The following is a 27,863-nucleotide window of genomic DNA, read 5'->3' on the forward strand; positions in this document are numbered from 1 at the left end:
GGCTGACACGGAGGAGGGGAGCGTTTGGATAACCCTCCAGGGGTGACGAGGCCCCAACCTGTTCGCCCTTCCTTGCCTTGGCATCTCCGTCCATTGATGACACCGAGTCGTGGCTACCAGTTTCTGCTGTCGCCTCCTCGTTTTGCCCAGGTAAGGAAAGCGGGGTGGCGGGAAGCGGGGGGGCGGGAGAGAGGGTGGGGAGAGACGGAGAGGGAAAGATGTGCATATTGAGATCTGTTTTGGAGCTGGGGGGGGGGGGATTTTCCTAGGAAACCTGACTACAGAGCAGCTGCCGCTTTCTGGAGATGGTGATCCCACTGGCTCCCTGCTAAATAATAGAAGTTTGTGGATTGGCTGGTTGTTGCTGTTTTTTAAAGGGTCAGGGAGCAGAGCTGCTTTGCAGTCCTAGAATCAGAGAGGTGGAAGGGGTCCCCCAGAGGTCATTTAGTCCAAGCCCCTGCTGGTGCCGGGAACCCATGGCACAGACTCAACTCATTCACATCTGGTTAATTTCAGGAGAAGGGCCATATAGGTCAGTGTTTAGAGCATGCAGAAGAGCATCCAGAGTTCAGTCCCTGGCATTTCCAGGTAGGTCTGGGAATAGCCCCTACCTGAAACCCTGGAGAGAGGCTGCCAGACAGTGTTGTCAATCCTGAGCTGTATGGACCGATGGTCTGGCTCGGTATAAGACACTTCCTCTGTTCCTAAATTCAACAAAGGGAGGTGTTGAGTTTCGGGGCAGCAGAGATGGGGACTCCTCAGGCTTGGAAGGTGCCTTTTTAAGCCCAGATTGGAGTGGGTGGGAGGGATGAGAAAATGCACTCTGCTTATGCTCAAAGGCAGTTGCCCTAGGCAGAAACAAGCAAGCAGCAATTCAGTTTCCCATAGTGCAAACACCGGAGTGTTCTCCTCTCCAGTTGCAAAGAGTGAAAGAATCGTTGCCCAAGGTCTTTGAACTTTTTTAAAGAAAGCACATAAAGCGGTGGCTCAGAGGTCAAATACCCAGCGGAGGCTGGTCCATTTGGGCAACGGTGGGCTCTGCCCCACCAACCTGAGTGTCTTCCCTCAGCCGGCCCCCACCTGCCTGCCAACTTACTTACTCTCGGCCCAGGGGGTGGCACTGCCTGTCAACTCCTTCATCCCCCTTAAAGTGTTGCCTTCATACCACTTGAGCACTCATTCTGCTCTTCTGACTTGCAATGATGGGTGGAGGTTCAGCTAGAAGACCTCCCAAGGTCCCTTTCCAACTCTATGAGTTGGGCAAACATCCGGGGAAGAGGTCATAAATACAGGGAAGGTCAGGGGTTCACCATCTGCTGTGCATGCAGAAGGCCCCAGCTTCTATCCCCAGCCTATCCAGGTAGGGCAGGGAATGTCCCCTGCCTGAAACCATGGAAAGCCAGTCTGGGAATTTATTTATTTGTTGCCTGTATTTATATCCCACCTTTCTCTCCAAGGAGCTCAAAGTGGGATACAGTACATGGCTCTCTTCCTCCCCACTTTATCCAAACAACAACCCTGCGAGGTAGAGCTTAGGCTGGGAGATTGTGACTGACCCAAGGTCACCCAGGGAGTTTCATGGCTGAGTGGGGATTTGAACCCTGGTCTCCCTGGTTCTAGTCTAACACTCTAACCACTACACCACACTGGCTGCAGACAACACTGAGCTGATGATCCCACTCAGCTTCCTATGTCCCGTTGGGTCGCTTCTGGGTGGGCAACCTGTATCTTAGGACTCAGTGGGTAGATTGTGCTCTAGACTGCTGTGTATTCACAGGAGGAGGGGGGGTTATGTTTTGCCTATGACAATGTGGGCTGTGACCCCACACAAGCCGGTGACGCCACCATCAACCTCTTCCTTTTAAAGTTTTGTCAGACTCAAACAGCTGGACTTTGCTGCGACACACAAACTGAGGTTTCCTCTCTTGAGTTTGTCTGTCTAGTAAAAATGCCACCGGGAGTGATTTCTCTTGTGTTGGAAGATACCAAGGAAACTGCATTGTCCAGGAACTGGAAACACTTCCCATATAAGGGAGCTGCTTTATATACCAAGTCAGATCATTGGTCCATGCAGACCAATAGCCGCCTCTTCTCTGGCAGGCAACTCGGCTGCCTGTGTAATCCTAAAACGACCAGAAGTCCTGAGAAGATGAATCTCCAGAGCAAATGTGTGCTTCTGCAGTACAGCTGTGGAATCGCAGATCTGTCCTATGGTAAGGGTTGTAGCTCAATGGAAAGAGCATCTGCTTTGCATCCAGACAGTCCCAGGTTCAATCTCCTGGCATCTCCAGGTAGGGTTCCCACTGGGGGTCAAGGTGAACCTGTCTGAAACTCTGGAGGTCCACTGCCAGTCAATTTAGACAATATAGGGCTAGCTGGACCACTGGTCTGACTCAATGGGAGGCAACTTCCTATGTACCTTGGTTCCTCTTTTCCACAGTCACTCTCCCTCTGACCCACACGCCTTTCTTCTCATGAAAGGGAGGGCCCCCTTCTTTCCTATGAACCTGGTTGAAATATAATAATCAGAAGCCCTGGTTTGGTTCCCAAGTGCCCATTGGGACTGATAGGGCAGAAGGCAGGGAGCCGAACAGTAGGTGGCGCCAGAGGCAATGACAGGCAGAGCAAACAGATTGCAGATTGGGCCCCATCCTCCTCCCTGCTGAATTCTGCAGGGGCAACAGAGCAGAAAGGTGACGGGCAGGGCCACCTTCTGAACTGTTTGCATGTGAGAAGGCAGGCAGGTGGGGGGTGGCTGAGGGCAGACTGAGGCTGGTGGGCAGCACCCTGGGTGCCCTTGCGGGCCAAGCCTCCACTGGTTGGCAGATCAAGAGCAGAACCTCACTGTTTCAATACTAATATTAATGATAAACATTCTTGCTAGAGATGTTTACTTGGCACTTCCCTTGATATTAGTTAAGTGCCTAGAGAACATCACTGTATTCTCTTGGGTGTGTTGTCTCAATGCTCCTTAATGCATATGTACCTACTTTGCAATTGCCTTCTTGTATTTCAAGATTTTAGGTCTGCGGTTATACAGAAACCCACAAGGGAAAAGCACCGGAGTTTGCTCATTGTTTGTTCATTTATTGTTTAGTTTATAAATCTTTCATTAAAAACAGTAAGCCACTTTTAATAGCACCACCAGAAAAGCAAGATCTCAGTGTCTGAAGGGTGCAGTTCTAGAAACACGTAACCAACTCCCATTGGGGCCTTACTTCTGAGTAGGCATATAATATTCCACTGCTCCCTCTCTTATGAATTATGAGGTTCCCAGATGTGGATCTTTTCCTGGGGAGATATAAGACATTGCTCTGCATCACTGATTTATTTATTTGCTTCAGGAGCACAGACAGAGAAATATTTGCCATAGGTTGGTTGTTGGCTGTGAAATAGTCAGAGGCTCAGTGATGAAGCATATGTGAAAGCAAAAGGTCTCGGGATCAATCCCCAGGTAAGGTTGGGGACGACTTCCTGCCTGAACCCTGGAGAGATGCTGTCAGTCAGTGCCATCATTACTGATCTAAATGGACCTCTAGTTTCACTCTGTATAAGGCAGCTAGCTCTCTGTGTTTCTGTGCTCCTGGGCCATATTTTAGGCTGGTGGCTGACAACTTAAAAAAACACATAAAACTACATAATCACATTCTAATAAAAATCTAGTCATTTGAAATAGGTGTTTTAAAAGCTTCACATGGCAGCAGGGCACTCATGTAACATTAACTGAAACAGCGAAATGGTTTAAGCAACAGCAAACGCTATCATAATTGTTTCTAGGTTCAGACCAGTATCTCAGCTGGAAACCAAAAGAGATGGATTTTTCCGGCCTGTTTAAAAACCCTTGTTGATGGGGCCAAATGTATCTCTCTTGGGAAGGGGTTCCACAAACATGGAGCCGCCACCAAAGAAGCCCTGTGGTCTCATGCCTTCCAATCCCAAGGATCTTAAATGTGGGCTCTGTAAGCACGCCCTCAGAAGTCAAACTCCAAGGCAGGTTTAGATAAGTGCCTAGCAGAAAGAGTTGCATAAATTGGCTTTTGAAGCCACTTTGCAATTCTGTGAGCGCATATCTAGGTTTAAGCCCAGCTGAAAATGGGACTCGCTCAACAGAATTGAAAATCACTTAACCTACAATCTGTGACTAATCTTGATTTCTCATCAGTGTCTAATTAAAACCATATTTTGGAATTTTTAAAAAGAGCTGTTTTATTTTTTATTTTTTGCATTTATAAACCCACCTTATCTTCTAAGGAGCACAAGGTGGTCCACGTGGTTCACCCTCCTCCCCATTCATCTCAGAGCAACCCTGCGAGGTAGGCTAGGCTAAGAGATAGTGATGGCCCTAGGTCACCCAGTGAGCTTCATGGCTGAGTTGGGATTCAACCTTGGTCTCCAAGGTCATAGTTTTCAGTCGGTAGAGCGTGAGACAGTAATCTCAGGGATGTGGATTCGAGCCCCATGTTGAGCAAAGATTCACCTGGAATACTGTGTCCAGTTCTGGGCACCACAGTTCAAGAAGGATACTGACAAGCTGGAACGTGTCCAGAAGAGGGCAACCAAAATGGTCAAGGCCTGGAAACGACGCCTTATGAGGAACGGCTTAGGGAGCTGGGTTAGTTTAGCCTGGAGAAGAGAAGGTTTAGGGGGTGATATGATAGCCATGTTCAAATATATAAAAGGATGTCATATAGAGGAGGGAGAAAGGTTGTTTTCTGCTGCTCCAGAAGAAAGGCCGGACACGGGGCAATGGATTCAAACTACAAGAAAGAAGATTCCACCTAAACATTAGGAAGAACTTCCTGACAGTGAGAGCTGTCCGACAGTGGAATTTGCTGCCAAGGAGTGTGGTGGAGTCTCCTTCTTTGGAGGTCTTTAAGCAGAGGCTTGACAGCCATCTGTCAGGAATGCTTTGATGGTGTTTCCTGCTTGGCAGGGGGTGGACTGGATGGCCTTGTGGTCTCTTCCAACTCTATGATTCTATGATTCCTGCGTCTCAGGGGGTTGGACTAGATGACCCTCGTGGCCTCTTCCAACTCTACCATTCTATGGTTCTGCTCTGTGCAAGACGGCAGCCTGTTTGATTTGTTTTATTCAAACAGATGGAACGTGTAAATATATTCCAATATATCAGTTGCTTGATATGTTTAACGCCAATGTCTTTCAGTAATCAACCTACAGGAACCGCTTGAGAAAGGGTAGCAGGAGAGAAGAAGAAGCTCCCTCTTCCCGCAAGCCACTATTGCAGTGAGGGCAACTCATGAATCCGCTTCTAATTCCCTCTAGGCTCTGACGGTTGACAACTGTGTTGCGATGGAGACCCTGTCCCTGGAGCACCACATCCAGAGTGTGCAAAGACACATCACCTTCTTGAAGAAGGAGCAGATGGAGCTCCTCCATGATTTGCACCTGGAGATCCTCCACCTACAGAAGCACTGCACAGGTGAGCTGAGCGGGTTGTGGGGCAGGGAACAGGTGGCCCTCCAGGTCTCGTGGGGCTCCCTGACCACACAAACAATGCAGGTTGGGTCTGGCGGGAGTTGTGGGCTTCCAGAAGTTTTGGCTGTCCCTTCTCTCGCTGGAGGGAGGTCTGAACTCCAACTTCTGCATACCATCCCTTGCTTTTTCCTGTAGGACTAATTGCAGTCGTTAACAGTCGTCAACAAGGTTTACAGTACCCATCGACTCAATCACCCATCTCCTACCACCCTTCTGAGGAAAAGCCCCACCCCGCCCTCCACTATATATAAGGGTCTGGTGACTTCTGTTTCAGTGTATCTGAAGAAGTGTGCATGCACACAAAAGCTATACCTAGAACAAAACTTAGTTGGTCCTCTAAGGTGCTACTGGACAATTATTTATTATTTATTTATTTATTTATTTATTTATTTTATTTCCAATGTCTGCTTCTGCCCAAATTGTTCACACTTAATTCACTATGGTGTGGTCGGCAAGGCAAAGGTTCAAAGGCACTGCAGGTGAAATGCATGGCTTAGGGGCAAGCTAAGAAGTGGATCCAACCAGCAACATGACCGCTGCACCTTCCTTTAGAAGAATGGGCCAGGTACAGTCTGTTTGCACAGCAAGCAAGAGGATAAAGTGGGATATCAAATCCAAACTACTACTACTACTACTTCTCCTTCTTCTTCTTTTTCTTCTTCTTCTTCTTCTTCTTCTTCTTCTCTTCTTCTTCTGTCCCCTTTCACTCACTCACCATCCCTCTACCGGCATGTCCAGGGCTCTGGAACCCACGCTACGCCACTGTACCCACAACTCCCTCTCTGGCTGCAAAGTTTCTTGGGGCTCCAGCATTGCTTTTTTGGACTCCACTGGGACATTTCCCTGGGGCCATCTGGTTCTAACTCTCCAGGCTCCTCCCATCCCTCCTAATGATCCTAACTGCTCACCTCCAGGGCACCTCAAGGGACTCCAGCTCCCATCAGGCCCAGCCAGCATGGCCAGTGGTCAGAGGCAATGGGATTTGGAGACCTACAACATCTGGAGGGACCACTGGATCTCCCCTCCCTGACAAAGGCATCAGTATGCTTACACACCCTAGCCAGAAGTTTCTGGTCGTAGACCCAACAGCTTCTGGGAAAGACCTTAAGAGTCAGACAGCAATTGAACACATTGGATGTTGGGGAGATTGTGTAATCTGCTGCCTGGAAAGATTTCAAGGATGCCAGAGTAAGGCCACATTCACACCCCTATATCTAAAGTACTTATGGCACCACTTTAAACCAGCCATGACTTCCCAAAGAAGTCTGGGAGCTGTAGTTGGTGCTGGGAGTTGTTAGGAGAACCCCATCCTCTCCCAGAGCTACAGTTCTCAGACTGGGTCTAACAGTCAATCCCTCTTCCCTCTTCTGGGATTTATAGCTCTGTAAGGAAAACAGGGTCTCTCCTAGCAAATCTCAGCCTCCTTATCAAACTACTGCTCCTAGAATCATTTGGGTGAAGCCATGATGATCAAAGTGACACCACGGGTGCTTTAAATGTATGGGCAAATGTGGCTTACGTTAGTAATCAGTTCTCTAATGGTTTCCTTCTGGAATACACGTTGAATGAAGAGAGAGGTTTTTCTACCACATTCTCTCTCTCTCTCTCTTAGCAAACGCAGTTGGAATTGTAATTAGGATGGTTGGGCTAAATTTGATTTCAATGCAATCCAGTTTAAGACGTTCATTTCTGTTAGGGCGGATGACTAAACAGTGTTTTGCGTTACAATAGGACAAAAGCCTGGGGATGGGGAGGGGAACTATGAGTGTGAGATTTTTGTTAATCCAGCAGTCCTTTGCCTGATCCAGATTGTGGGAGGGAGCCACTGTGGGGGAGGGGCAAAGTACACTGTGTGTTACAAAGCCATCATTAAACCCCCTGTGTTCTCCCCTCCTCTCAAAGAGGATAATTCAGCCCCTGTGCATGTGCATCAGTGTTAAGTGATCTCATTTGTACCGGTTTTGGCGCATGGGTGGGGGACGGGTGGGAAACGCGCATCCAGCCAGCTTGCAGAAGTCTCTTTGAAAGAGACAAAGGAAGCTGTGGGATTACAGATTTAGTTTCCTCGGTTGCTGCTCAAGTTCCAGAACTGTAATCCGAAAGGAAGTCCCCGAAGCAAAAGGTTGCCAACAGAGAATGAGGAGATTAACCTGGTTTTGGGTTAAGTCATTCTCCCTCGCACTTGGACCCAGAAAGTGCAGCTGGCACAGAATGCATGCAGCAAGGTTGCTGACAGGTGTGAAGCCCCCGTCTGCGTATATAACACCTGTTCTCAGAAATCTGCACTGGCAGCCCATTTGGTACTGGGCCAAGTTTAAGGTGTTATAATATAAAGCTTTAATAAGCTTGGGACCAGTTTACGTGCAGGATTCACCTTAGTCAATATATGCCCACTCAACCTTCTTCCATCTGTGGAACTGGCACGATGATGGGTTCCCCATAATATTCATTCTCCGACTGTTAAGAGAATCAATCTTTTTAGTATGCTGGCACCTACACTTGAAACTCCTTTATATTGAACTCACTCAATTTCAATGGGGGGGGCAATGAGAGGGGCAGGACCCTGCAAACACCAGAGAAGACTTCTGTCCCACAGGCACTATATTAGCAAATCATGATCTTTGAGTGCTCCTGAGGTAGGAACATATTTATGGTTGACTTCTCTACAACCCTCTGGACAACAGTGTATGACTTCCATTGGAGCTCTCCGAGGTCCTGAAAAGGCTTAACCTGCTACTACAGTAGCTACTGTGCTTAGAACTGCTGCTCTAGGTAGTAAGCAGGGTGAGCCACTTCAGGACTTAGGAGAGCTCCTAGGGAGGACATATATACTGTCCAGCGGTAGGTAGATTCAGGTACTAGGAGACCTCCAAAGGAAAGTTACAGATAGGTAGCTGTGTCGGTCTGCCATAGTCAAAACAAAATAAAAAATAAAAATTCCTTCCAGTAGCACCTTAGAGACCAACTAAGTTTGTTCTTGGTATGAGCTTTCGTGTGCATCCACACTTCTTCTGATACACGGAAACAGAAGTCACCAGACCCTTAATATAGTGAGGGAGTGGGGAGGGGTATTACTCAGAAGGGTGGTGGGAATGGGTGATCGGCTGATACGGTGTGGAAAACCTGTTGACGACTGCTAACGACTGCATTTGGTCTTACAGGAAAAAGCAAGGGGTGAGATGTATAATGAGATAAGAATCCAATTCATAAGGGTTGGTGACTTCTGTTTCAGTGTATCTGAAGAAGTGTGCTGCACACGAAAGCTATCCAAGAACAAACTTAGTCTGGTCTCTAAGGTGCATGGCAGGGATTTTTTTTTTTTTTTTTCTGTCCAAAGGAAAGGTGGGTGATGTTGATTCAGCGGTTTTTGACTGAGCCACAGGTAGGCATTTGTTCTCTTGTTTACACATGGGTAAGTGGTAAAGGAATCTTGGGGGCGATTAGCGAAGGAAAACTACTAAGCCTGGCAGACTTCAATATACACTTACTCCTCACTGCTCAAAATTGTAGCCTTCAATTGGACCTTCTTACATACTGTATAGGAGAAGGACTAAGCCAAAACAGGAGTGAATGCTTCCCCCTCCCGCCATCACTCTCTCCTCTGCTCCAGTTTCATTACAAAACCTGAAATGACTCGCTTTCCCCACCCCCCCCAAAAAAAGAGGCAAGAGATGTCACTTGGACTACAACTTCAAATAAAGTCGCTCTGTTTTCCCCTTACTTCAGGATTCTTGCCCACCTGCATTTCTTTTTATGGAACCGCCAAATGAAATATTTGTTTTCCAGTGACACAATCATACCACCAACAAAGCAGGCTCGTATTCCTCAATGACCAAAATAAAAAAGGAAGACTGAACTTACTTAATGCCTTCCTTCTGCCTCAGATGCATTAACCTGTTAGGATGGGGGTTGGATTTGGTTACGGCAAATGTGCTACCCCCCCATGCCGGCCCACTTGCTTCTGCTTGCCTTGCTGTGGTGCGAGTTGTGCGTGGTCTTTTAGGTGCAGGAAATGGGCAGACGGCTCCCTGGTGGCATGGAGATCAAATGCAGGGGTGGCCAACTCCCAAGAGACTGTAATCTACCGTGTTTCTCCTAAAATAAGACACCGTCTTATATTTTTTTTCACTCAACAAAACACAGTATGGCTTATTTTCAGGGGATGTCTTATTTTAACCGTGTCGCATCGGTACGCTGCATAGCCACGCCTCTCCAGGCTGTTTTAATGGGAGATACCACGTCACTATGGCTTATTTTTGGGGTATGGCTTATTTTTGGGGAATGGCTTATATTTCGCAAATGCATAGAAATCCTGCTATGGCTTATTTTATGGCCATGTCTTATTTTAGGAGAAACAGGGTACTCACAGAGTTAAAAACTGGCAGTGATGTGCCCCCTTTTGGGGGTTCAGGTCAAAGTTGTTGAGCTTTCTTTTTTTAGGAAGGAGGAAGGTCCATTTTGGGGGGGTTCAGGTCAAAGTTGTTGAGTTTTTTCAGGGAGGAGGTAAAATGTTGACCTTTTTTAGGGGAGCCACAGTTGTTCAGCTTCTTGGGGGGGACCCAATGATCTACCAGTGATCTACCTCAGATGTCCAGTGATGTACTGGTAGATCACAATCTACCTGTTGGACATGCCTGAGCTAGGGGATCCTGCTTCCCCTCCTCTTCCACTGAGGAGACCCCTCCCCCCCAAGGTTCTAAAGCTAGGCAAGGCTGTAAACCCAATAGCTTATTCTACACAGGGTGGGGAACCCATTTTTTTTTTAAGCCAGACGGCCACATCTCATTTCTGGCATCCTTCCGGGCCCACATGCCAGTGGTGGGCGGGACCAGGAGCAAACGTGGGTGGAGCCGCATATGCTAATTTACTCCAGACAACACCCTGTCCTCTACCCTGGCAAGTATTATCAGAATGCAAGGACGCATCGCAGTGAAGCAAAAGGTGAAGTGTAGGGTCTGTGGAGAAGGGGCGCAGCTATAAAACTGCTAGCACGTCTGCAAAGCTAAGCAGGGTCCGGTATGCTTTCAAATTGGGTGGGAGGCTGTGTGTCAAGATTGCAGGGGGTTGGACTAGATGACCCTCGAGATCCCTTCCAGTTCTACAATTCTACGGTTCTATGGTATGGCTGGGGAGGGCGGCTTAGGGAGAAACACCCCCCCCCCCGTGAGTCAGATAGAGAGGCCTGGATGGCTGCAGTCAGCCTCTAAGCCCAAAGACTCCCATCCCGTCCCCATGTGTGAGTCATTTCCGAAACACAATTGTGTTCCTTGAGTAGCCACCAGAAAGTAAAAGGGCCAAACTCCCCAGTCCTTTGTAATCCCCACATTTCCAGTATCAGGTTTTGCGGGAAGATAAATGCTGTTAACAATACTGGAATGAGTCATTTCTTGGAATGAGACTGACATACGAAAGGGGCAACTAGGCCCTCCTCCCATCCTGCCTAAATTTAGGCGGGAAATGTATGCTTCCAATTCTCCTCACCCCCTTCTTTCTATAGTCCTGGGAAGGTAAATGGGAACCTTAATTAGCATTGCCATGAACAAAAAAAGAAGTGGACGTCTCACACAAAGGGATCGTGAGGATGTGTTTTTTGACGCTAATCATCAAAACACTCAGGTAAAACATTCAGTTTTGTTTGTGAAGCGATAATGAAACACCGGAATTGGGCAATGGATTTGGCCAATTAAGGAAAATAATAGTACCACTCATTCTGCCTTGGTCAGACCACACCTGGAATACTGTGTCCCGTTCTGGGCACCACAATTTAAGAATGATATTGACAAGCAGGAACGTATACAGAGGAGGGCACCCAAGAATCAAGGGTCTGGAAACCAAGTGTGTGATTGGTGTACATTTTCGGTTGTGAGAGAGCCATCCTCAAATATCTGAAGGGCTGTCACATGGAGGACAGAGCAAGCTTGTTTTCTCCTGCTCTGGAGGGTAGAACTCAAACCAACAGCTGATGATAAGGGATGTTTGACAGTGGAATGTCGGTGGACCCTCTTTCTTGGTGGTTTTCAAGCAGAGGTTGGATTGTCGTCTGGTGATGGGTGCTTTGAGATAGTGGAGATTCCTGAATCGCAGGGGGTTGGACTAGATGACCCTCAGGGTCCCTTCCAACTACAATTCTATGAGTTTCAAAAACCTGCGCGTTAGTTAAAACTGCATACAAAACTGTCTGTGCCGAGAAAGAGTCACACGGAAACGCTAGTGGATTTTCATGAGGACTTTCTCCTTTCTTGGGAAAACACAAACTGATGTGGAAATGCGGAGAGCTGAACATAACGTTGGGGGGAAATGAGAAACTGGAATTGGCAGATTTGCCCATCTCTGCCAGACAGACGCTGCGGAGTTACTGTAGCTGCAGGAAGGAGGAGGTGGGCATAAGGTTGCCCGTATTGATTTGCAATAGGATAGCAGGAGAGATTTGAATAGCTTACCAGAAATTGCTGTGCCTAGTCCATTACTTGCATGTTTCCGCCACTGATCTCATTCTCAGAGGATCCGGAGGGGAGGGGGGAAGGGGAGGGAGAGGAAGTGAGGGTTCAGCCCTGTCGATCACTGTCTCAAAGTCACAGCAATGACTAGCACAAAGGTGGGGAACATAGCTGTCAAGTTTCAGATTTGAAAATAAGGGATCAGCAGTCTCACCTATCCCGGAGACAGTCACATGTCAGTGGTGGGCGGAGCCAGAAGCAAAAGTGGGCGGAGCAGCAATGTAAACCTCAAGCGAGCTCAGAGCGGAGCAAAGAGGGCAGCCAGCAAAGAGGATGGCAGCCATGTGTTCCGCGCGATGGAGCCCCATCTTCTTCTTGTCTGATCCCATCAAAACAGGACAGGAAGCAGCAGCTGCTCAAAGGCAGCCAGGCTCTGCCCGCCAGCTAACCCTATTGGCCGGCTGAGGGGCTCGGCAGCAACGGATAGGGGCTGATACGGGGGGAGGAACACCCCCCCCCTGTAAGCACGGGAAACGGCTCCCACTTGCTTTGAGGGCTGAGGCTTTTCTCTCCAAGTAGGCAAGGTCTTCCCACCCAGTCCCTGGCCAGCAGGGGAGGAGCTGCTTCCATTAAAAACGGGAAATTTAAGGGAAATAAAAAATAAGGGAGAGCAGCGGGAAACTGCTTGAAATAAGGGAGAATCCCGGGGGAAACGGGATACTTGACAGCACTGTTGGGGAACCTGTGGCCCTCCAGATGTTGTTGGACTTCCATCAGCCCCAGCTTGCATGGCCCAATGACCAGGGGTGATGGGCTTTGTTCTCCAGCAACATTGTTCCACCGCAATGCTCAAGCAAGGAAGGTTAGAGTCAACATGAAAACTTTATTATTATTATTATTAAGAGATGCAGTGATTAACTATTACAGTTCTTGTTCTTTTTCGGCCTCCTTATTTCCTAAGTGCTCCTCCCTGGCCCAGTTTTGTTCCACCATTGTTCTTAATTTCATGGCAGTCCTTTAATTATTTTGGAGACATCAAAGAAGTCCTGGGATAGCTCAGTTGGTGGAGCATGAGACGCTTAACCTCAGGGTTGTGGGCTCAAATTCCAAGTTGGGCAAAAGATTCCTGCATTGCAGAGGGTTGGACTAGATGACCCTCGTGGTCCCTTCCAACTCCACAATTCTATCAGGCTTGGTTATTAGAAAAGAAAGACGAGAGGAACAAAAATAGATGCGACGCCACGAGAGATCCAGGATTTGGACTCACCTGTGGTTCTTGCTTTTGCTTCAAAACACTTCTGCGTGTCCAAGCTAAAGGGAAGAAATTCAGTTCAGTTGACATTTAAAGGCACACCCACCTAATTCAAACCCAAACGCAGCTGTCCTTTGACGTCCTCGCTTCCGCAAATTTTGCAACGGAGTTCTCCAATCAAACTGTTTACAAAAGTTCTCCAATAGAAGTTCTGCAATGAAATAATGTTTACAAAAATTCAAATACTAGGGAAAGTGTGCATGAATGCATATATTAGTGAGGTCATGAAGTCCTCTTTTTAAATTAGAGAGAGAGAGAGAATGAGAGAGATTGGACAGAAAGGGGGGAAACCGAACATAAGGCTGGAAAAATGAGGACATGAGATAAATTGAAATTGGCAGAATAACACACACCATCCTTAGGCCAGAAATGGTGAAGTTGAGCTCACAAGGGCTGGGGTGAGGAAATGATGGCTCCAGAGTTTTGGCTGAACTCCAGCTCCTATCACCCCCAAACAGTGGCCAGTTTGGCTGGGGCTGATGGAAGCTGAAATCCAACCACATCTGGAGGGCCACAGTTAGCCATGCCGATTTAGACTAAAATCTAGAAGAGCTTCCTGGTGGTGCAAGCTGTTCAGTGCCTTGAATGCGGTGGACTCTCCTTCGTAATCAGAGCCCAAATGGCCACCTATCGGAGATGCCAGAGCAATGGGTTTCTGGTAACAGCATCCCTGACAGGTGAACCTTTGAGGCACCTCCCAGCTCTGTGATTCTAAGGTTCACCACCCAGGGAGAATCCACGGAGCAGGCGGGAACCTCCAACGTGGTGACTTTTGCAGCACACGTTGATGCAGTTTGAAGAAGGTACCTATCCGGTCTTTTCCCCAATGGGTACAAAACAGGGACAACTACCTACGACAGGTAAAAGAAAATTGGAGCAAACCCGGTTAACAGAGGCAGTTGGGACATGTGGTTCCAATTGTTCTTTGCAACCAAACGATTTGCAGGAGCCCGTGTTTCATTTTGGCTTTGCCGCAGCTCTGTGATCAGCAACAGAAGAAAAGATAAGGCCAAAGGAAAAGCATTGTGCTCGAATTGCAACTTTAATTGGCAAAGCTTGCATGAGTCGTACAAGTCAAAGAATGCAGTGCTTTTTTTTAGGGGCTGCCTGCAGAATGCTCATTCTGTTTCTTTGTTTAGAACACTGGATATGAATAGCAGCCTGTTTGTCACAGGCTCTGAGTGGAGCAGGAGCTGGCTGGGCCAGGACAGAGGAGACAATTGGCCAACAAATTGGTGGGATGTAAACAGAGAGCAGTCAACCCAACACTGCTAGAGTGGACCATGAAGGTAACTCAGTCCTCCAGGCTTAACTTCCTGTTTAACCTGGACTGAGTTACAGGAACCAGAAGTAGGTGTGGTCTTACCTGGGAACAAGATCCCAGAGATCATTCCCCATTTTGCCTCGTCTCTTGAAGAAGCAGGATGCCTCTTGGCTTGCAGCTGAGAGGAGCACAGGTGAAGCCTGTTCCCCTATGGAATCAGCTTCACTACATGTAAATACATTTATCTAAACCCGTCTGCCTCTTCTGAGCCTGTACTGTAACTCATGGATGACTGTAAGTAAACTCTTTATATCTATAAACAGTGCTTTGTTGTGTCTTTACTTTTAGGAGGGAACAAGGGGAATATACCAGGAATATATACTTGTTCTAGAGGCTTTAGCAAGCCTATGCAACCGTTTTCTGCTGTGTTTTAAAAGGGAATGTAACTCTGCTAAGTTTGGAGCTGCTCACACAAGCTGGGATGATATATATAAAGTAATATATACAAATCCACACTCCTAAACATTCCCACACAAATGACACTGAGAAGGATCCGTGGGCTGGGAAGGTCTCTACCTGGGTCAGGAGAGCCCAAGGAGAGGATCCTGGGGAAAGACCTAATGGGGTGGATTTTCCCTAGCTTTGTCTCCCCACTAGTCCCCACAGTGCAAGGAGCAGGCCCCACCTCCTCCACCAGCTGTCAGAGGATGGTTCTGGCTCATTACTTCACCTGTGGTGCCACCAACTCTGCCTCCGGGAATGTCATAAACCATGATATGCACTAAGGCAGGAATGTCCAGCTGCACAAATATAAGATGTGTGGCTTCTGGATTACTAGCAGCACACGTGAAAAAGATCTAGGGGGTCTTAGTGGACCACAAGCTTAACATGAGTCAACAGTGTGATACAGCAGCAAAAAAGGCTAATGCAATTCTAGGCTGCATCAACAGGTTAAGGGAAGTCATAGTACTGCTCTATTGGGCTTTGGCCAAACCACACCCAGAGTACAGTGGTACCTCGGTTTAAGAATAGTCCGGTTTAAGAACGATTCGGTCCACAAACTCCGCAAAACTGGAAATAGTGTCCTGGTTTGAGAACTTTACCTCGGTCTAAGAACGGAATCCGAACATTGGAAGGGCACTGGTGGCGGGAGGCCTCATTAGGGAAAGCGTGTCATTAGCTGTCTTCTTTTTAATAGGGCATTCCTACCACTCAGTTGAGGAGCTTGCTCCTGGTTGGCAAATGTCAGGGATTGGACTCGAGAGGGGGAGAGAGAGAGGAGGAGGAATGTGGGGGTTGTGCCCCCCGCTTCTCCTGGCGCTGCTGAAGGAGAGGAATGCATTACTGAGTTACAGCAGGGCTTTGAGAGGTTTGAGGGAAGTCACAGCTCAGAGACAGACGAACTGACGAGTTGGAAGTGTTAGAAGAAGGGAGGCGGAATGTGGAAGGGGAACCAGCTGACACATTGTCACTGGAGAGTATTTCTGATTCCCCTTCCCCCAGAACTCGACGTTCGTTAAGGGTGCAGGAACAATGGAATCAGAGACATTTGACCACAGGTGGCCACCATAGGGAAAGTGCTGTTGCTAGGAAGGAGGGAGGAGGAACCCAGTGTGGAGCAACGCCATTGTTAAGGCTTCTTGTGTTCTTGTGTTCTATTAGGACTGGATAAAACCCATAAAAGGGACTCTACCTTGTTTTCTCTGCTCTTGTTGCAACCAGAGGAGGAATAGCTTTCCTGGAGCCTTGACAGAAGGCTGCAATCTGATATGCACTTACAGTGGAGTAAATCTCATTGACCTGCTCCTGCGGAGTATGCATGTCTCTACATAGGATTGTGCCGTTAAGGTCCAATCAAAGGGCGCAAACACCGTGTTTAATTGAACACTGTTGGCCGCACTGCCAGAACAGAGCGCCATTTGGGAATTTCCCTGGAAATTTAACTGGTGTTTGTTGCATCGCATAGAGAAAACCGGCATCCGAAAAAAGGATTGGTTTCCAAGTCTGGCGCGGAGTGCACTGGGATTCATGCTTTGCTGCCAAGCAAAGTGCTGTTTGCCCTTCTAATGCAACCACCTCTGGGGCTGGCCTGATTTTACAAGGAGGGAAGGAGATAGACTGAGTGTTCTCCCAGGATGCATTTCTGCCCCACTTCTGGGCCTGCCTCAGCTTCTCGGAGTTAATCAGGCCGAAATGGCCTCCAAATGCACAGCCGGCGTTTGATTTTTTATTTGGAATCTGGCGGCATGAACCCAAGGCACTCGGGGCACAGGGGCAGATCTGGAAGGTGATCCCTTTGACCTCGCCACTTCAGTTTGGACCTTGCTATTTTCCAGTGTGGTGTAGTGGTTAGAGCAGTGGTTCTCAGTGAGTGCGGTGCGTCATGCTGGTGTGGCAGGAGGAGGATGGCAAATGTGGCAGGAAAATTCAAGGGCAATGAAAGAAACATTTGAACATTCCAAGAGCATTGGCTATTCTTCTGCAGTTCCCCCACAACATCTTGTTCTGAAAAGGGATTTTCAACTCAGACAGATATGAAAGATCAGAAAAGAGAATGGCCTCTTTGTGTTGATGCGAAGATGAGAGTTTGCTTGGCTCAAATTGGACCTAAAATAAATGAGATTGCCCAGCAAATGCACACCTCTCAATGACTTCGTTTACGTACATACTTAAGCTACATATGTAAGAGGCTCATTCATAATTATAATTGTGGGAGTGACTCGTAGTCTTATGTAGAACCACAATGTATATATAATCAAAATAAAAACAAGAACCCAATAACACCCCCCATTAAAAAAGATTTTCTGGATATCTCATTGTCATATTATAAAGTGGTTGCATTCTATGTTTTAGGATGGGTGACACCTGGTTTGAGAGCAGTACATGTGAAAAGGATCTAGGAGTCTTGGTAGGCCACAAACTTGACATGAGTCAACAGTGTGATGCAGCAGCTAAAAAAGCCAATGCAATTCTGGGCTGCATCAATAGGAGTATAGCATCTAGATCAAGGGAAGTAATAGTACCACTGTATTCCGCTCTGTCAGACCTCCCTGGAGTACTGTGTCCAGTTCTGGGCACCACAGTTCAAGAAGGATGCTGACAAGCTGGAACGTGTCCAGAGGAGGGCAACCAAAATGGTCAAAGGCCTGGAAACGATGCCTTATGAGGAACGGCTTAGGGAGCTGGGTATGTTAGCCTGGAGAAGAGAAAGTTAAGGAGTGATGTGATAGCCATGTTCAAATATATAAAGGATGTCCATATAGAGGAGGGAGGAAAGGTTGTTTTCTGCTGCTCCAGAGTAGCGGACACGGAGCAATGGATTCAAACTACAAGAAAGAAGATTCCACCTAAACATTAGGAAGAACTCCTGACAGTAAGAGCTGTTCGGCAGTGGAATTTGCTGCCAAGGAGTGTGGTGGAGTCTCCTTCTTTGGAGGTCTTTAATCGGAGGCTTGACAGCCATCTGTCAGGGAATACTTTGATGGCCCTTGTGGTCTCTTCCAACTCTATTGATTCTATGACTCTATGAAAACAAGCGCTGTTGTTTCTTTTTGTCTTCCAATGTGTTGGGAGCCACCCAGAGTGGTTACATCGCAAAACATGGGGGTGGGGTGGGGGTTTTGCTGCAAATGCCGCAAAACAGCTGCAAAAAGTTGGCACGAAATTGGAGGGGATCCCAATTTTGGGGTTTGTAGTTCATGAACCCCATCCGGTGGCCACTGTGAGAAACGGGGTGCTACACTAGACAGGTCATTGAACTGAGCCAGCAGGCTTCTCTACGTTCTATGTTCTTATGATCTCTTTTTCTCCTTCTAGAATTGACTCATGATCTGGAAACCAAAGGAACTGGAAGCCAGCCAGCAAGGTAAGAGGAAGCCCCCTTGGTGGGTAAGATGTTGTTAAAGAGCACGAGACTCTTCATCTATGATTCAAAAAGCGGGGCCAAGGCATTTGTACAGCTCAGGGGGAGAGCCACTGGTTGGTCCCAGGTTCAAAACCTGGACTCTCCGTTTAAAGGATTTGGTAGCAGGAAGTGGGAAACGATGCCTCTTTGCTTGACTCCCTCGAAAGCCACTGCCCCTCAAAGACCCCCTGGGGGTGGGGCGGGGTGACGTCACGGCGCAAATCAGGACAGGCTGCGCATGCGTGAAAATGCCGCGCATGCACAGTCCATCGGCCCAGCGCTGCTGTTCCTGTGACGACCGGGCGGGCCCCGTCCGTGCTGCTTTACAGACGGGGCCCGCCTGGTTGCCGCAGGAGCAGTGGCGCCAACTCAGATGCACTGTGCATGCCCGGAATTTCTGGGCATGCACATTGCGCAGTGCATCCCGCCCGGCACTGCTGCTCCTGCAGCGACCAGGGGAGCCGCCGGATGAGCAGTGGCTCGTGGGGCTGCCCCGGCCGTCCATGGAGCAGCACAGACAGACGGGATGCCAGGTGGCGGGGAGTGGCGGGAGGGACCGCAAGTGTCACCCCCCTTCCCTGGAACCCAGGGCGAAGTGCCCCCTACACCCCGCCCTTCCTACGCCACTGACCACAGTGCTAATTCTTTAAAATATATATATATATATAAACTTTAATAATGTGTTTTAAACCTCCTGCAGAGACCAGGCTGGCATCATCCCTGTTTTCCTTCACCACCAGACAAAGCCTTTTTTGTACCCATGAGCCTTTGGCCCCTAGCTAGCTGTTGTGAGGAGGTCTTTGGGGGGGTGTTGTGTTTGGTGTGTGTGTGCTTTTAAATGTTGTTAGATGTTTTCCAGTGCGGTTTTGATAGGGCTACAGTCATACCTCGGAAGTCAAACAGAATCCGTTCCGGAAGTCCTTTCGATTTCCAAAACGTTCGGAAACCAAGACACGGCTTCTGGTTGTCTGTAGGACGATTCTGCAGCCAATCAGAAGCCGGGAAAGCCCCGTCAGACATTCGAGTTCCAAAGAACGTTCATAAACCGAACGCTCACTTCCAGGTTTGCGGCGTTCGGGAGCCAAAACGTTCGACTCGCAAGGCGTCCGACTTCCGAGGTGCAACTGTACTTATTTGCTATTTTTAAAAACATCTATATTTATTGCATGTTCTTCGCTGTATCTGTTTCATGCTAAGATCCACTTTGTATCCCGCACTGGGAGAAAAGTGAGATATAATTAAAATAAAAAATTCCTTTCAATGGGCCTGCTCTGAGTAGGACTTTCGTTGTTCAGCGGAGGATCGTTCAGTCGTGTCCGACTCTTGGTGACCCCATGGACCAGAGCACGCCAGGCACGCCTATCTTTCACTGCCTCCCGCAGTTTGGCCAAACTCATGCTAGTCGTTTCGAGAACACTGTCCAACCATCTCATCCTCTGTCATCCCCTTCTGAGTAGGATTAGCTTTGGCTAAAACCGGCACTATTTTTTTTCTAGAAAAAGAGGTGCCAGAACTCACCACAAACTCCTCCCCTCTTCTCTTATGATGACAAGTGCCGGAACTGAGTTCCAGCTGGAAAAAAAGCCCAAGGCCTTGAAAATAGTTTCATTCCCCAGCTCTCCCAGGGCATGAATGCTTTTCGACCCGGTCCTAATTCTTAGTGACCATGCTGCCAGCAGAGGGTGCTGAGTGAGCGTGTGATTGGCATTCCCTTCTAGGCTTGGAACAGTTCCCAACGATTCCACTATTATTCTGCTTTGCCTTCTCGGTTTCTGGTCTGGCCTAGTTTCACTCTTTACCAATGATGTTTACGGGTATTGTTTGAAAGTCTTCAGACTGAACAAGCTGGCATCGGGTACTCAGAAGCCTTCTTTCCTCACCGCTTCCCACTGCGTGAGTGCATAGAAAAAAGAGGTCCAGATGTTTGGATCAGTGGTCCAGATTGGATTCCATGACATTCATTATTTGCACATCGCCCGTATTTCTTGCCCGGGATTTGTGTGATAGTTAGAGTATCCGACTCTTTCTTTCTTTCTTTCTTTCTTTTCTTTCTTTCTTTCTTTCTTTCTTTCTTTCTTTCTTTTGTGTAAAGGTAAAGGTAAAGGTACACCTGACCATCAGGTCCAGTTGCGGATGACTCTGGGGTTGCAGTGCTCATCTCGCTTTACTGGCCGAGAGAGCCGGTGTTTGTCCGCAGACAGTTTTTCCAAGTCATGTGGCCAGCATGACTAAGCCACTTCTGGCAAACCAGAGCAGCACACGGAAATGCCGTTTACCTTCCCGCCGGAGCGGAACCTATTTATCTACTTGCACTTTGATGTGCTTTCGAACTGCTAGGTTGGCAGGAGCAGGGACCGAACAACGGGGACCCCTGACCGTTAGATCCAGTCACGGACAACTCTGGGGTTGCAGCGCTCATCTCGCTTTATTGGCCGAGGGAGCCAGCGTACGGCTTCTAGGTTGGCAGGAGATCATGAGGACTAGAGACAGCCAAATTCACGCCAGGTGACATTTTGGACGAGAGGAAAGGGGAAGGGGGCGACCTGCCGCGTTGGCTGCCGGGTGATGGAGGGGAGAGAGAAAAGGCCCTGAGATCTTTATCGCCAGAAGCAGCTCCTTTATCACAGCGAGGTGGTGCAGCAGAGCGTCTGGCAGCCTCGCCCCGGCCCCGGAGGCAAAAGGCGAGGCTGCAAGTGGCACAACAAAGGCGGTTGAGGCGTAGACGGCAGCAGGAAGTCTCAGCCGAATGGAATGCTGGTGGAAGGCAGATGAAGAGAAACAAGTGGCTGATTCCCAAAAAAAAGCCTCTCCTCCTTCCCTGCCACACCCTGGAGGAGGAAACAGCACCGCAGTGGAACATATCCGGTGCGGCTTGATGTCCTCAGCTGCCCTTTGTAGGTTCAGATAAAGCAGAAGTCAGCCCGTTAGGGGTCACCAAGGGCAGCCCCACCAACCTCAGCCAGCCCTCAGAAACCGGCCTCTGATAACTGCCTTTCTTGAAACGATGTCCCAATCGCTAACAGCATCCAAAGAGCAGAGCTCGAATGACCATTTCTTTGCTACATGGCATGATTTTATTTATTTCCGTCGGAAGAGCATGGGACTCTTGATCTTAGGGTCGTGGGTTCGAGCCCCACATTGGGCAAAGGAGTCCTGCCCTGCGGAAGGTTGGACTAGAGCAAAAAAAAAAAAAAACTCCCAGCCCCTTCCAACTCTACAATTCTATGATTCTAGGCAAATATGGAGGTTGTTCGGTCCCACCAGCACATGCAAATGTCTGGCTCATTTCAGACTATGCAAAAGCTTTGTTCCCGATATTGGTGGCGCTCATTGGTGGAGAATACCTTTATTTATTTATACGACTTTATTCTTTACGAAAATAATCTTCCTGCTGCTGCCAGTCAGTGTAGACAATACTGAGTTAGATGGGCCCAGTGGTCCGGCTCTGTTTAAGACAGCTTCCTTTGTTCCTCACCCTGCTCTGGAGACTAGGCCAGGGATGTGGAGGCTATGGCCATCCAGATGTCATTTATTTATTATTATCATTTATTAAATTTGTATATTGGATGTATAACCAGATGTTGCTGGATTCTCCCATATCCAGCAGCCCCAGCAGGGTGACAGGAGTGAGCCAGCAGGAAACCACACTGAGCCAGTTGGCGTTAACTCTTTATTGGCAAAAGCAACTCATTTCCAGCAGGTCTTGCCCCCATGAAGCAGTTTGGGAGACAGATCTCTGCCTCCCCACAGCTGCCTCAGTCCCCTCCTCTCCAGGAGCAATCTTAGACTCTCCCAAGCAATCTTAGACTGCGCCTACATGGAGCTAATTTCTCCTCCACCCTCTTCATGCCTCTCCTGGTACTGAGATACCAGCGGGGAGGGGAGCTTGTCGCCACAGGAGGAGGAGGCAGCACCCGTATCTCTTCACCAGCCAGACTCATCTCTGCCTCTTGGCCTCCCCACTCACTAAGCCCTGCTACCTTCAGCTTCCGACTCCTCCTCTTCCCAGTCTTCTCCCTCTGACCACTCACTGTTGTCCCACCACCGCTCCCCAGGCTCTGAGCCTTCTTCTCTTGGGGGTCCCCCAGCTGACTTCTCCCACCATTCCTCTGCATCCAACCAGTCTGTGGCATCTAGCCGATGGTCAGCAGGGGTGTGTGGGATGGCAGTTGTAGCCCAGAACCTTCTGGAAGACCACAGATCCCCATCCCTGGGCTAGTTGAGGACTGTGCATGACAACATAGGATATCAGAATGACTCGTTGCTCTCTAAACTCCTAACTAGAAGAGGGCAAGCGAGGCAATAGGGGAAGAACAGGGCAAGAGGTGCATCAGCAAATTAATTTCCTCCTCGGCATCCTTGGATCTGCAAGCAACTGACTCACAAGCCACCCTATTCCACACGAGAGCCCGCCTCCCATCCTGTAGATTCTTTGCCTGTGTCAACTTTCACTATCCCAACATCTTATAGGGCAATAAATTGATGATGAGTCAAATAATTGCTTCCCCCATATCACCTTGTGTACATCCATGTCTCTCAAAGAGCTCCTTGTAAGCCTCTGAAGAGGCAATGCTGGGAAGCATTTGCATGTAGGAGAAGGGTTGAAATAATAATCATTTTAATAATAATGAAAGGAATCCACAAACTGGAACGCCCTCTGGACAGGTTTGTGCATGGCTAATCCTTTGGTGAGGATGTCTTCCCATTACAGTGTCTGGGAGGTGTGTTAGGAGGCATTTACAAAGAAAGCTGGAAGTGGAAGCAAAGTGACTTCTTCCTCCTCCTCCTCCTCTTCTTCTTCTTCTTCTTCTTCTTCTTCGGAGACTGGATATCATCCTGCAGGCGCACTGGATCTGTGTGCTCCAGCTGTCTTTTGCCTGGGCCAGTCCTGGTTTTTCGGCCTGGCAAGCCAAAACAGGTCCTTGGCAAAGATCAACAAGAACACTGCCCATCAGGCACTGAGCTTGTGGAGCTATCTGCAGGGAGTCGTTCCTACAAAAACTGTGTCATCGGGGAGTGAAAAGGGTGGTAGAGCACATGCTTTTCAGCCTACATTGACAGAAAACCCATTCTGTGTCCAGGGCGGCTGTCGACCAGCTCCATTTGGTAGGCCGGCTGAGACCCTACCTGCCTGCGCGCGGTACATAAACCCATATCTAGAAAGTGTGGGTCAAGCAGAAAAACACTCAGCCCCATGCTTTTCAAAGCAAAGGGGTAGATGAGCCCTCAGTGGACCATTATTTGTTTTCATTCCACTTAAAAATATTTATATAGCCCAAATATATTTGGGGACCGCCCCCCCCCAAAAAAGGGCTCAGCCCCCATGAGCTGCCCCCCTCCCTGTTCATGATTATTTAGGTTTTCTGTTTCTCCTGCGCATCCACAAGTAGCACCTGGGACTAAGTTCACAGTTATGTCTTCTGCATCCTGCCTGCAACTGTTTTTGTTCACATGAAAAATCTCAGTTAAGAAAAAGAAAGCCAAAATGCATCTCTCATTCTCTTGAATGTAGACCTTTTTCTTTCGAAAATCTTTTTTATTCAGTTTTACACTACGCGCTTAAATTCAAACATTAGACATCATCACCATCATTTAGGATTCCCTGAATCCTTAGACTCCCCTCCACCCTCCCATGGTTTCCATTTTCAATCTTTTCCTACTGCATCACATATTTTCTCCATTTTTCTTAAAGAATCTATTTTTTACCTTAGTTTTTAGTACATTACAAGTGTTACTCAAATCCTGCCAAAGTTTTTAGTTGCTTACAATGTTCTCTTAAGCAAATTGTAATTTCCCCCCATTCCTTATTAAAGTTCCTCTCTTCCTGGTTTCTGATTTTCCCAGTCATTTTCGCCATTTCGGCATAGTCCATGATCTTCATGGACAGGTGAGAGCCAGTGTGGTGTAGTGGTTAAGAGCGGTAGACTCGTAATCTGGGGAACCGGGTTCGTGTCTCCACTCCTCCACATGCAGCTGCTGGGTGACCTTGGGCTAGTCACACTTCTCTGAAGTCTCTCAGCCCCACTCACCTCACAGAGTGTTTGTTGTGGGGGAGGAAGGGAAAGGAGAATGTTAGCCGCTTTGAGACTCCTTCGGGTAGTGATAAAGCGGGATATCAAATCCAAACTCCTCCTCTTCTTCTTCTTCAGCCATTCGTCTCTGGTCGGGACTATATCTTCTTTCCATCTCTGGGCCAGTAGTAGCCGTGCTGCTGTCATCACTTACATAAACAATCGTTTCTGCTCCTTTGGTATCTCTGCACTTAAAATTCCTAGTAAAAAAGCCTCTGGTTTTTCCCAGAAACGTTATTTTAAACTTGTTCCCCCCCCCCAAATCATTATATATATATCATTTCCTAGAATGCATTTGTTGTCTTGCACGTCCACCACGGGTGGTAGAACATGCCTCCCTTCTCCTTGCACTTCCTTTTGGCTAAGATCAAGTGTAGTATCTGTTCTTATCAGTTTAATATCTTTTTGATATATAAAATTTTTATTAAAGAAAAAAATACAAAATCCATACAAATTGTCAACAATACAATCAATTACATTTCCCCCCTTTGATTAATAACTTAATTTCCTCTTTATGATACTTAGTATTAGTTAAAGTATCGAAACTATGCAGTGACCCATTTCTCTTTTTCTGGGATAGGACATTTATCAAAAATCTAGCGACTGTAAGAGATCTACTCGGTTCCTCATCATTCAATAAATGAATTAATTTAGCCTCCTGAGTTCCGTCAGCCTGTCCTATCAGAAGTGGGGACAGAAATCTAGTCCGGGCTGCCGAATAAGCTGGGCAGGAAAAAAGTATATGCTGTAATGTTTCTACGGAACCACTATTACAGTTGCATAGCAATGAGATCTGGCCATGACATTAGAAGGAAAGGCATTGAATCTGGCCTTGATAAAGGCATACCTTTATGAAATAGAAGATAAGTAAGATGGTAATTTTGTTATTGGTGCTAACCCCAGGTTTGTTGGTGAACAAGTGCCACCTCCTGTCAGAATGTTATGCTGGAGATCAACCTCCTTTAGCCTTATATTAACAGCTGTCTTGGCAGGGCCTAAATCCATTCCCAGTACCGTATTTTTCGCTCCATTGGACGCACCGGACCATAGGGCGCACCTCATTTTTAGAGGAGGAAACAAGGGAAAAAATATTTTTCTGGTTTTCCTCCTCTAAAAGCCCTGGGTGGTTTTTTTTTGGGGGGGGTTGGGTTTTTTTAAGGATCAGCTAAAGGTTTTGCAGCTTTTTGGCAAAGGGAAAAGCCCTGGGTTTTTTGTTTTTTTTAGGATCAGCTAAAGGTTTTGCAGCTTTTTTTGCAAAGTGGGGAAAGCAAAGCTCCTTTTGCAAAGGGGGAAAAGCAAAGAGGAAAAGCCCCATTTTTATGGGGTTTAACTCACATTTCTGAAAAAATCTTAAGGAAAGGGAGCCATTTCTACTGTTTGCAGACAGATAATCTAATCAGCCAGTCACATGTCCTGGGGAAACAAACAACCTCCCTCTGCAGCACATTCAACAAAGGAGGGCGTGGCTGAAAGGGAGCCGGGACTCTTATCTCTCTCCGATCTCTTGCTGATCAGCTGCTGAGCGGGGTCCTTTCAACACTCCCCTTTCTCTTTGTAAAATAAAAAGCACAACCTGCTTTTGGCCCCTGGGCAATTCAGCTCCAGGGACCACCATTCGCTCCATAAGACGCACAGGTATTTCCCCTTACTTTTCAGGAGAAAAAAGTGCGTCTTATGGAGCAAAAAATATGGTAGTTCAGATGGTGATAATCCAAGGGACACCAGTTTAGAAGGTAGAATTTTCGCCCAAGGGCTTATTGCGATCCCATTATGGGGGCCTTTTGTAAACCTTAACCCTTTGGAGACAATCCAAAACCAGTTCCTGAGATGGTTATTAAAACTACCCCGATGCGTAAGCAATTCGGCAATACATCTGGAATTGAATATAACATCACTTGTACAGTTGTAAATATTACTTTCCTATTGTTCCGATTCATTTTTTCGCTAATAAAATTGTGTACGTTTATTCAAATCCTGCCAATGATTCCAAGCCTCTGGGGATTTTTTTCAGATAGTTTGTAAAAAGTTCCCATTCTTCCTTAAAGTCCCGATTGTCCTTTTCACGCAGTTTATTTGTTAATTTCGCCAGTTCTCTTGCCGTTGTTCCTTCGTCGGTATTTCCTCCTCCTTCCATCCTTGCGCTAGCAATACTCTTGCCGCAGTTGTAGCATACACGAATAAATTCTTTACTTTCTTATCAGTTTAATATCTTGATGTGTTCTCTACTTGAATGTAGACATCATTGACCAGGAGCTGGAGGAGAAGTGCAAGATCATGGAAGCCCAGCTGCAGGAGAAAGAGATGAACAACGTGGAGCTGCGCAAGGAGCTGAGGCACAAGGAGAGCTTGGTGGCTGCCCTCCGCTCCAACCTGAGGAACAAAGAGAGGAAGTTCCTGGAGGAGCTGAAGAGGAGGAGCCACCGGGTCACTATCCTCAACACCGAGCTGCAGAAGCAGACGGAGGCGGCCGCCTACCTCTCCTTCCAGCTCCACGCCACCAAACAGAAGCTCCACAGCTCCCGCCAAAGTGGGAAGGCTCTGCCCGAGAAGCCCCCCGAGAAACCTTTCCTCCCTCCGCCCTGCGGCGAGGCGAGGCCCAAGAAACGGACGCAGAAGTCCCACACTCGCCGGCAGGCTTCCAGCAACTTCCACAGCAGGGGGGCCTTCAAGGAGCCTCCGCCTCGCGACCGGCTGAGCAGCTTCGAAGACGTCGAGCCCATGCCCGACCCGGCGCTTTTCCTGTACATGAAACGGCACCACACGGCGCCTCACCGCCAGAGAGCGGAGCAGCACAAAGCCTCGGCCTTGTCCGCCAAGACGGGCGCCGACCAAAGCGACCCCAAAGGCAGCCGGCTGAGGTCGGCCGCCCGGCAGGCCTGCTCGGAGCCGACGGAAGCTTCCGGAAGTGCCAGGACTTTGGGCAAGCCGCGGCTGTCTTCCAAAGGGGAGCAGCGCAAGCGGAGCAGCCCCAGCCCCCAAACTTCGAAAGATGTTGACTAAAAGGGGGGAGAGGCAATAGGGAAAGTTGTGGTAGAAAAGGGGGGGGCACGCAGCCATTTTGAATTCGCTTTTCTTAAGAGGTCGCACTGGGGGCAGGGGGGCCCGATCTTTTCAAGTACATGCCTAAATTAGAGGTAGTCTCGAGGGGAAGTGCTGTGGGGGCCTTGTAGGTGCCGCCATTTTGTCTACCAAGTTGGGAACGGGGTCCGCAACATGGAACTGCCAAGGCTGGGGCGGTTTCGAACGTTGCGGTTGGAGCCGCAGTGAATGTAGCAAGCTGTTTGCCACCACAACACTCAACAAGCCCTGCACAACGTCTCGGCAAAGAGGATCGAGGAACTGAACCTGAAGTTTCCGTGCCTTCAGATTAACAGCTTTT

At 48.1% G+C, this 27,863-nt stretch overlaps 1 protein-coding gene and 1 pseudogene across 1 annotated transcript; both read left to right on the forward strand.

Annotated features, from left to right (window-relative positions):
• Positions 1-27,484, forward strand: CCDC92B (coiled-coil domain containing 92B). Its single transcript, XM_033172064.1, is given in 5 exon segments — positions 1-150; positions 5,284-5,440; positions 18,326-18,348; positions 18,350-18,374; positions 26,721-27,484. Coding segments are annotated over 5 exon segments (1,023 nt in total). The 5' UTR covers positions 1-96.
• Positions 24,819-24,933, forward strand: LOC117060445 (annotated as a pseudogene).
• Positions 27,485-27,863: the final 379 nt, after the last annotated feature.

Source organism: Lacerta agilis, chromosome 15 (assembly GCF_009819535.1).
Source record: "Lacerta agilis isolate rLacAgi1 chromosome 15, rLacAgi1.pri, whole genome shotgun sequence".
Taxonomy (NCBI): Eukaryota; Metazoa; Chordata; class Lepidosauria; order Squamata; family Lacertidae; genus Lacerta; species Lacerta agilis.